Below are 10,935 nucleotides of genomic sequence, written 5' to 3' on the forward strand. Positions count from 1 at the left end.
GGACTTGGCGACCCTCTTTTCTTCTGATTCACGACCTGGTCAACTCCTACTTCATCATCAAAATCCACGTGTACAATCCAACAGCCCTGATTCTCCCAACACAAGAACACTAACTTTCCGTGCCGGTTTACAGGCCAAAAGGGCAAAAAGATAACTACGTGTATGAACGGAGCAGTTCAAGTTCGGGTCGGAGGCTCAGGAACGGAGTGAGGTTCGGAACCTGAACTCAGCTTTTGAAGTCCTCGAAGGCTCAAACAACTAGCGTAATGTTTGTTCAACTTCGAGCAGTTCGAACCTGGTAAAATCTCTGATCACTAGCCCTAAAGCTCGTTAATCGACGCTGAATTACAAATTCCTCGAATTTAGGTGAGAATTTCAACTGTTTTGAGTGATTGAATCATGTAAGGCTTCGTTTCAGACAGTGAAAAAGTTTCGCGCTTGTTGAATTGAATCTTTTCCTACGTGGTAGTGAAATTGAGGACGAAAGATTTGATCAAGAAAGATCCTACTTCCAGGATTTCGAAGACTGGTAATGCGGGCGTTGATCCGTCTCTTTGGTGTTTTACGAGGCTGATTCGTGTCAGTGCAGAGCCAAATTCAACAGGCTGCAGAGTATCTTGTCTTAATTGTGCAGATTAGGTTATAATTACGGTGTATTTTAGGATTTCTGTCGGTTTCTTAAGCAGTACGTTTGGTTTCGAGCAAGAAGATGGCGCAGAGTAACTGGGAAGCAGATAAGATGTAGATATTTCTCTTGAAATTTCCTTTCATTCATCATTGGATGCTTCGGTTACAATCTCTTGTTAGAATTTCCTTTAATCACACTTGTCATAAATTGTTGTTGATTTTCCAGGCTCGATGTGTACATTTATGATTACTTGGTGAAGAAAAAATTACATGCCACGGCTAAGTCCTTCATGAACGAAGGAAAGGTTGCCCCGGATCCAGTAGGTAATACTTCAAATGATCTGTCAATTCTTATTCAATAAATTTCTTGTAGAATAGGAATCTGTCTGGTTCCACTCAGATTTTATTTCATCTTTTTAGAATGCTTATATTTCATCATACGTTCTAGTGCTTTAAGCGTGATCAAGAAGATTACTAGATAGACTTGAGTTGAGTGTAAATGAGAGTCTTCATATTGGACTTAGATTACCGGATTATGTTATTCACAGTCTGCGTAGCGATTGTGTAGAAAATGATGCATTGACGATATTAGTCCTTGCATATGATGATGTGCAGCAATTGATGCTCCTGGAGGATTTTTGTTCGAATGGTGGTCTGTATTCTGGGACATATTTATAGCAAGGACGAACGAGAAACATTCTGAAGCCGCTGCAGCATATATAGAGGTGATTTTTTTTTTTCAACTTATTATTGTTTAGAACTATAATTGGAAGAAATAGTCTAGTGAACTGAACAGATGATAAGTTGAATTGGTCTCCATCCTTTGTTGCCCATGTCATTTTGTGCAGGCACAACAAATTAAAACGAAGGAACAACAGCTGCAGATGCAACAACTGCAACTTATGCGTCAAGCACAGTTACAAAGGAGGGATGCTAGTCACCCTTCGCTTGGTGGTTCACTGAATGCCGTTAATTCTGAAGGAATGCTCGGGCAACCAACAGCTAGTGCACTGGCAGCAAGAATGTACGAGGAACGCATGAAAAACCCTAATGCAATAGATTCAGAGACGTCCCAACCACTTCTTGATGCAAGGGTGGCCCTTATCAAACCAAATGCAAATCATCCAGGGTAAGTTTCTTTTTATTCTATTTTTTATGTTCGTTTTCTTTAACGTAATAAGAAGATAATGCATCCTTCTTGGTTCCACTAATCACACAGACAGCTAGGAAACTCTGGAAGCGTGAATGCAGCATTGCAGCAGATCCAGGCACGAGGTCAGCAGCCCACGGTAATTGGTTTTCTTAGCATCTTTTACTCCTATTTGATTCTTTCTTTGCATATAGCTGCAGGGTTTATCTAAAATCTCATATTTGTAGGATATCAAATCAGAGGTCAATATTGGTGGTACTCAAAGGTCCTTGCCTATGGATCCATCTTCAGTTTATGGGCCAGGGTTAATGCAATCAAAACCTGGTGGATTAGGAAACGCAGGTTTGTATCCTTCCTAAATAAAATGCTACAGTTTTTTCCGCCATCATGGCTTCTATAAATTCAACTATTTAAGACACCAACATTCTTTATGTCGGCATTGACACTTAACTAGTTATTGAATCTTGACTTAAATTATCTCAACTCTCAAGTGAACTCCTAGAAAAATATATCTCAACTCTCAAGAAATCATTCATGGTGAAGACCTGTAGGAAGAATATTTGAAGATCTAGAAACTTCTCAAAAAATTCGGTACAATCAGAGTAATCTGATGTTTGTAGCAGTTCTATTCCCTCTAATTTGATTTAATATAGAATATTTATGATAACATATGTTTTTCCTTGCGATATTTCTGATAACATATGTTTTTCCTTGCGATTGTAATTTTTCATTATTTAATAAATTGGGGAAGTGTGTCACAATTTGCTCTGACCTGTTGCTTTTGTTTTTAATTACATTAAAAGAGTATGATTTTACATTGTTTTATTTGATTTTTTTTTTTTGCTCTGTTTGGTTAATTAGTGTTTAATAGCTCCTGCTGAAACTACCTGCCTGTTTTAATGCATTAAGAGTTGGCTTAAAATTAGATACTCAGCGTGAACAGTGTCGTTCCATTTACTTCACTTAGTTAATGGAGACTATTTACTTGGAATGCTTTCAACCGTTTTGTTTTTGAGGTCCATTCTCCATATCTTGAAAAACTTGTGTTCATTTTCCAGGCTTGAACCCTGGAGTCAACGGTCTCCCATTGAAGGGGTGGCCTTTAGCTGTAAGTTAATTTTCTCCCCCTTCTTTAGATTAAGGGCATCCGAGTATGCTTTGAAGTTCTCATTTATGGTCTTTTCCTGAGTAGGGTCTTGAGCAAATAAGGCCAGGTTTAGGCGCACAGGTTCAGAAACCTTTCCTTCAGAATGCAAGTCAATTTCAGCTCTTACCGCAGCAGCAGCAGCAGCAACTTTTGGCCCAGGTCCAAGCACAAGGAAATCTTAGTAGTTCGCCTATGTACAATGACATGGATCCTCAAAGATTTAGAGGATTACCAAGGAATAACTTAACTGCAAAAGATGGTCAACCAATTACGAATGATGGATCAATTGGCTCACCCATGCAGTCGACTTCATCGAAGGTAAGTTTTCCTTCTGGAAGTGCACAGGTCATCTCAGATCTGAATATTTTCTTTCTTGGGTTATGCTGAGGTACCTTTTATAGCAAAGATAGTTAAACTGTTAAAAGGCGCACTTTGCAGATGAATATTCCACAAATGCAACAGTCTTCTTCCCAACAGCAGGATGGCTTACATCCTCAGCAAGTACAACAGGTTTTGCTTATTCTTATGTCACTACAACTTATTTCCTTTTGCTTACACTCCACAAGTTCAAGGAACTGAATCCGAATCTTACAGTTACTAACATAACTGAGTACTGTTAACAGCATTCTTTAAAAGATTTCACCAACCAGAAACTTTCTTTCTATGTATTGGCAAGCTAATAATCGTTTGTTGAATGTGGGTCACAGAACCGAAAAAGGAAAGGGCCTTCATCTTCTGGAGCTGCTAACAGTACTGGAACAGGGAATACCATTGGACCTAACTCTCAACCATCAACTCCATCAACTCACACCCCTGGCGATGGAGCTGTTATCGCCCCTAATCTGCAGAATGTTAATAGCATCTCAAAGAGTAGTTTAATGATATATGGCACGGATGGAACAGGCGGTCTTGCATCATCCACAAACCAGCTGGTAAAGGAACTTGAATAATATAATATCTGCATAAACAAAGAGATGATGGTATAACCAGTGCTGTGGTTTAAAAGTTTGCTTATACTATAACTTGTGCATCAGTCTTGTATAGAATACTTCTCAAACAAGAAAATCTTGGTTAAATCCATGATGACCAGTGAAGTTACTGTATACACATACATATATATTTTCAGATTGATACTTGGATCATAATTTGTTTAGCTCTCTTTCTTTCCAGTTGTCTGGATTCCAGAAATTAGATTCCAATGAATAACACCAACTTTCATATTAAAAATGCATGTGTGATAGCTATGGTTAAGTTTTTTCTGGTGCAATGGTCAAGTATTCTTGTATGTTCCTTGTTTCATTTTTGCCTACAACTTCCTAACCTGACATAAAATATCCTTTATTTTGTCAATAGCTACTGTTAATATGCTTGATTAGTCCGTTTACTATAATATTTTATTATTTCCCATTTCAGGAAGACATGGAACATCTTGGAGATATTGGTTCCTTAGATGATAATGTGGAATCCTTTCTCTCACATGATGATGGGGATGGAAGGGATTTGTTTGGCACGTTGAAGCGGAACCCTTCTGAGCATGCTGCAGAAAATTCAAAGGGTAATCCATGATTGCTTCATTCAAACAGTGGTCATGGACGTCATGGTTCTGATAGACTATACCATTGGTTTTGTGTCCCCACCCCATTTTTAGGTTCTTCTTTTAATGAAGTTGGTTCCATGCGTAAAAGCAACAGCAAAGTTGTGTGCTGTCATTTCTCTTCGGATGGAAAGTTATTGGCAAGTGCCGGTCATGACAAAAGGGTATCAATCATTGTATTTCTTTCGTGTTCTTTACTGCAGATGCTGTTCTGGATTCCTTAAAAGAAATGTGAACTCCTTCACAATTACCTCTTTATAAGAGTTGATGTGAACTCCAAGTTTTCATTTTTTATTAGCTTAATGCGATCATCTCTTTCACTTTATTTTTCCTGACCGTGTGCCTTTCTGGCATTGATTTATGTGAAGTTTATGCATCATCTTACAGAGACAGCAATAGTGATGCTTAAAATCTTTCATAGTAGTGCTGTGCAATTCTCTGTCAATTCCTTTTAAGGCATGCAGAAGGTAGTTTCCTTGTACTTCAATTCAAATAGAAAGTCCTTGAAAAAAGAAAGACTAGCAAAAATAAATTCAGATTGACTTTCAAAGGGTCAATTACTTGTAAAAGTAAGATTTAGATACTCTAGATTCATTGGCGTTTTTAGCCACGTACACAATTTGGGATCGCGTACTAGTAAACCTGGGAAAATTATTCTGTCATCAGCACATGCAATAGGTTCATATATGTGTGCTAGAACAAATAAATATTTGTTATATCAAACCAAATAAATGTTCGTTATGTCTGCTTGTTGATATTTATTTTCATTATTATTATTTTATTAGGTTGTTATCTGGAACATGGAGACATTGCAAACTGAAAGCACACCAGAGGAACACACTCTTATCATTACGGATGTTCGTTTCAGACCCAATTCAACTCAGCTAGCAACATCTTCCTTTGATACAACTGTTCGACTTTGGGATGCGGCACAAGTAAGTTTATTCTGTTAACTTCACTACCTCAAAATGTAACATTTGTCATCAGTTATTTGGTTCTGTTATTTGAATTGATCCATCATTGAGTCCCTTTCCCTTGCTCATTATAAATGATTGTGTTGGTCTAAAGATTGAAAATCACAGCCATATATATGATCTATTCTTGCAGCCAACTTATTGCTTACACGCATATGCTGGACATACCTCGCATGTGGCATCTCTAGATTTCCACCCTAAGAAGAGTGAACTTTTTTGCTCTTGCGATGCGAACAATGAGATTCGCTACTGGCACGTCAGTCAGGGCTCTACTACCCATGTCTCAAAGGCTAGTCCTATGACTCCTTTCATTTATTTCGTTGTTTCAAATTCCCAGTCTACTGGGGCTATTTTGTTTGTTAATTTTCTAGTCTAAATCCAAGTACGTTTTGTGAACCAGGGTGGCTCAACTCAGGTAAGATTTCAGCCAAGAATAGGGCAACTTCTGGCTGCAGCATCAGAGAACATTGTTTCGATCTTTGATTTCGAGTCAGACAGGCTAACACTCTCATTAAAGGTAAAAAGTCAAGCAAATTTCCAGAAAAATTATTGATGTGGTGTAGTGTTCTTTTTTCTGTGGTTGTAATTCTAAGTTATGTTCTGCATATTTGTCTATCTATTAGCATATAAAATTTTTAATATAATAGGAAATAATCTTTTTGATTTTTAATTGATGCAACTATGCAAGTATAATACTGGTTAGTAAATGCATTCATGTGTCAACTTTCTGTTTCGAAATTATGATTGGTTATTATGATCAGAAATATTTAAAGAGTTCATTTTGTAAAAATTATCACTAAATAATGAATTGAAAATATCTCAAATTCAAAAGATATTATGGTAGATTTTTAGTGGGATAGGAGGCATATTCATCAATAAAATGAAAATTATAAGTAGAGAGAAAATGTCCTTTCCTAAAAAAAATTATAAAAGGGATTGCCAACTAGTACAGAGAGTAGTCAAAGTATAATTATAAAAAGGTCTAAGTTTTCACGAAGAGGCTGCCACAAAAAAATATAAAATCCCTTAAAGCAAAGGGAGAAGTTTCTTCCAAAAAATCAGTGGTTCTTTCGTTCAAAAAAGGCCACAAGGAAAGGAAAAAAAAACCATTCCAAGAGGTTTAGCTTTGTTTTTACAAGGGTGACCACCAAGGAAGAAGTGGATAAGGTTTCAGATATCTCTATAAATCAGGGAAATCAATCCAAAAGAGTTCGTTAGATGGAGTTGCAACTGGTAACTAATCCATAGTACAATGGATGAAAGGATGGTTTGTGATTTTCTCTTTTTCGTACATTAAGAAGTAGCTTGAATTGAGAGCAATGTTGGGGGTTATCATTTGAATTTTATCATGTGTATTAGTGCTTCCCAGGAGGCGTTCAAATGTAGATTTTTACTTTCTTGGGATGTCTATATTCCCAAACCTATTTGCATAAATTTGGATCTAGTAAGGTTACTTATATGCTAATATCTTGGGAGGGATTTGACTTTGAAATTCCTAGAACTATCTCAAGTCCAGTCCCATCTACTGTCTTGGTGGTTGGAAGAAAAATCAACGAGAGAATCCACAAGATAAATCCAATGTCAAGTCTCTTAATCACTGTTTAATGATGTCCCAAGAAGCATTTGAAGGGGTACCTAACTTGAATAATTAATACATTTTTGCTATTAGATATATAACATAAAGTCTTAGGAAGAAGGTAGTTGAGAAAGAGATCTATTTCCCTTCCATCTTTGCTCCCAAAGTTTAGCCTAAGGACCTACTTCAAGACATTTTTAAGCTTAAGAATGTCTCTCCACGACCTTCTAGATTTCACGGTAGTATTAGGTAGAGACCACCAATCGCCTTTCAAGGACAACAAACTTAGCTGCCGTCACCGTTCTCGAAGGAAATCTTCTTTGTTAGCAAATCGTTGAAGTCACTTAGTAAGGAGGCTTTATTCTTATTACTAAGTTCCCAAGACCCGATCTCCTTGAGATGATGGTTAGTCTTACCTAGCTAGAAGCAACCAATGTGGAATCCTACTTTAGGTTTCATGCTACTCCATGAAAGGTTCCTCATATATTTCTCCATGGAGGAAGCAATCTCGCTGGGACTCCTAAAGTGGATAAGTAGGTAGGCAAGTTTGAAATAGAGCAGTGTAACTGCAATGTGATGGCCAAATTGAATAATTTTTCCAAGTAACCTTCAAACGATCTCAAATCGGGTTCTGAAGAAATCTACCATGATAGTCAGCCATAAAAAATAAAAGGGATAAAGAGGGAGGATTACATTTCCTAGTACCTGTTTGGCGCTTGGATTTTGTGCTTCTTTGGTCCATCTTTTTGATAAGTGAGTGAATCAGGTGACGACTGACTCTAATTATGGCTAATTGGACACTGTGACCATAGTTCCGTAGAAATGAACCATTATAATGTTTAAATTATTCAAATTGTCATAACAGTTATATTACAAAAAAACCAAGTTCCCCAAAGAAATTAGAGCTACTCATCAATTTATGAATCTTAATACAAATACGAAAAAGTTAGAAAAATGTTAATTTTCCTAATTTATTGATTTTAGTAATAGATAAGTTCTCACTTAATTACAAGCACATTCAGGTGGCTGATGGGAGAACAATTTTCATCACTTTTCAGGGTCACTCAACAGATGTACATTCTGTTTGTTGGGATACAAATGGAGATTATTTAGCATCTGTTAGTCAGGAATCTGTCCGAGTATGGTCGATCGCCTCGGGAGAATTGATTCACGAGCTCAGTTCCAGCGGAAATATGTTCCATTCTTGCGTTTTTCACCCAAGCTATTCCTCACTTTTGGTTATCGGGGGCTACCAGGTTATACTTTCCCTTAAAATTATGCATTATTTCCTCGTTACCTTAGCTTTAGCTCTACTGTGTTCTTCATTTCCAATTATACCACCACAGCGTTAAGAGCCTATCTCCCTGGGAGATTAATGTTCTTCTTATTTTCAAGCCTGTGATTTTTGTAGGAAGAACCATTTCAGTTCCGATGAAAACAAGAGAAGAACTTTTAAAAAATAATTACCAAATACGTTTTTCACAAGTTTTTATTCTGAAAAGCAGTTTTCTAGTTCAAAAAGTAGCTCCCACACAACAGATTGATGGCGTGAGTTCTGTATTAATACTAGGATAATGTTTTATCTTTTTTGGTAAACGATGTTGAAGTTGATTTCGGGAGTCCTTCGACATTGGTGCTGTATTTGTTTAAAGATACATGTTTGTAACCCGATTCAATCTAAAAAATTGCAGTCGTTGGAGCTGTGGAACATGGCTGAGAACAAGTGTATGACAATGCCTGCTCACGAGGGCATGATTTCATCGTTGGCTCAATCACCAGTGACAGGAATGGTCGCCTCTGCGAGCCACGACAAATCTGTCAAGATATGGAAATAAGAACACACAACTTCTCTGGCGTTATTAGGTGAGTCAAATTCTGATTACACAAGTCTAGTGGCCTTTTTCCATTTTCCTCAAATCTGCAGCTAAAAGGCTGAAAATGGAATTTTAATAGAAAAAGTACAAAAGTCGAAAAAAAAATGGAAAAAGAAGAAGAAGAAGATGAAGATGAAGAGTTCTTTGTGTTATTTAAAATTTACCTTCCATTTTTCTTCATTATTTAGAGTCTTGGTGGGTAATAAGCTGTGTGATGGTTGTGGTCAAAGTTCCCGTGTGGCTCATGTTGGCTTATAGGTTATTAGAAACACTGAACATTCTCTTAACTACGCCGTTTTAATACAGAGCTTAATTTGAACTGTTAAAAACTATTTACCACCTCATTATTATTAATTTAAAGTTAATAATTTTGTTATTAGATTCCTTAAACCCTATTTTGTTGTTGTTATTACTCATTAAAAAAATTATTACTACCATGCTTTGATTCTATTTTCTTTCTTAAATTGGTCTATTTTGGGTCTAAATACTATATTGATCTTTAAATTTATTTTATTTTACTCCCTAAACTTGTAATTGTTTTTGTTTTATTGTCTGAATATTTACATACAATTTCCTTTATCCTTGTAATTAAATTTTCATAAATTATTTAGTCAAAACTTAACGTGGAACGTCTTTGTTCATTCATGTAGTAGTAGGTCAGTCGTCGGTTATATCAATTACCGTCGAGTTATGTTTGCTTTTGGTATTAAAATTATTCTTTATTTAAAATGTATTGGTAATCAAGATATTTCAAAATTTAAGGAGGCCGTTTGAAAGTTTATGAAAAGAAAATAATAGAAATAAGTATAATAGTTTGAGAATTGACGTAATATTTAATATAAACCTCAATTTTAGTTGGATTATCAAGTCAGTTTTCTCGGCAATAATTTGGTGGCAAATAAGTAAACAATTTTTTTTTCAGATCATTATTGCTAATATATTTAATCATACCATTAATAATCAATATTGATGTTGAATTTATTAAAGAAATTAATTAACGATGTAGACGAATATACGTGACAGCAATACGGAACAATAAAAAATTCCTTCACTCAATCTTCGCGCACATGGAGGGGACGATACGGTTGCATGTGCGGTTCCTGTTCTGTGCCACGTGGACCAATCAAATTCTGACACACGACTCCATCATTGTAGTCAGGCAAATCATTGAGGAGGAAGAAAGAAGGTGTAAATGTTTTTTCTCCTCTTAATTTCTTTTTATTTCTCAAAATTTGCTGACTGCTACCAAAGCAAGACAGATCCGAGAACGTTAATGCGCGTGGGGCCCTCTATTTTTCTCTCTCTCTCTCTCTCTCTGTTTTTTTAAATATTAAAAAGGAAAGAAATAAAAATAGAAGAAAAGTACAAATTGAATAAATTAGCTGCAAACTGGCGGATAATGTGGAGGTTGCATGGTCGCATACTCTGAATCTACTTGTCTTCTGTCTTTGTTCTCTTCCCACTTTCCATTTATTCTTTCGTCAAAATATTTATAATTCGAAATTTCGACAATCTTGTTTAAAATATATGAAAATTATATTTTAAATAATTAATAATTAGTAGTGATATTTATGAAATCGTCTGGGCGGTTGAAGAAGCAAAGTTTACCTAATCGCGGAAGAGAAGGGAATTGTGGCGAAGAATTACATCAAGAGATACAAGAACAAAGTAGCTCATGCTCTTGCAAGTTGCAATGGAGTGGAAATATACGTTTTGTTTTGTTTTGTTTTTTGTTTTTTAATGATTTTAGAAATTTATATATGATTTCTTTAGCATGTTTTTCACTCTCTTTGAACATATATAACCAAATTTCATAAAAAAAAACAAGTTTTTTAAAAGTTACTGTTTCTTTTTTAGTTTTCAAAATTTGACTTAAATTTTGAAAATAATTTTTGTTATGGATGAGAAAATCCCTTGATGGCCCTAGGATTTATAGAAGTAAATACTCATAATGGAGCCTCTGTGGCAAGTCTACTCTTTGCTATGTTCACAA

The 10,935-nt window shown here is 35.9% G+C and overlaps 1 protein-coding gene across 3 annotated transcripts; it reads left to right on the top strand.

Moving 5' to 3' along the window:
- Positions 1-207: 207 nt before the first annotated feature.
- On the top strand, positions 208-10,246 carry LUH (LEUNIG-like protein). 3 transcript variants are annotated; one of them, XM_088124478.1, is made up of 19 exons: positions 208-366; positions 470-741; positions 854-951; positions 1,243-1,352; positions 1,476-1,756; positions 1,847-1,916; positions 2,005-2,119; positions 2,836-2,885; positions 2,970-3,242; positions 3,363-3,434; positions 3,632-3,856; positions 4,338-4,479; positions 4,573-4,682; positions 5,304-5,453; positions 5,626-5,781; positions 5,893-6,009; positions 8,127-8,324; positions 8,760-8,931; positions 9,949-10,246. In XM_088124478.1, exons 2-18 carry the CDS (start codon positions 710-712, stop codon positions 8,901-8,903), a joined length of 2,343 nt encoding a protein of 780 aa, XP_087980604.1. In that variant the 5' UTR covers positions 208-366; positions 470-709; the 3' UTR covers positions 8,904-8,931; positions 9,949-10,246. The 3 variants fall into 3 exon arrangements, with proteins under 3 accessions (XP_087980604.1, XP_022146957.1, XP_022146956.1); XM_022291265.2 differs by having other exon boundaries at positions 9,966-10,246; XM_022291264.2 differs by lacking the exon at positions 9,949-10,246 and having other exon boundaries at positions 8,760-9,318.
- Positions 10,247-10,935: the final 689 nt, after the last annotated feature.

This window comes from Momordica charantia, assembly GCF_013281855.1.
Source record: "Momordica charantia cultivar OHB3-1 chromosome 5 unlocalized genomic scaffold, Mcharantia_2.0 BLBB01000005.1, whole genome shotgun sequence".
NCBI classification, from domain to species: domain Eukaryota; kingdom Viridiplantae; phylum Streptophyta; class Magnoliopsida; order Cucurbitales; family Cucurbitaceae; genus Momordica; species Momordica charantia.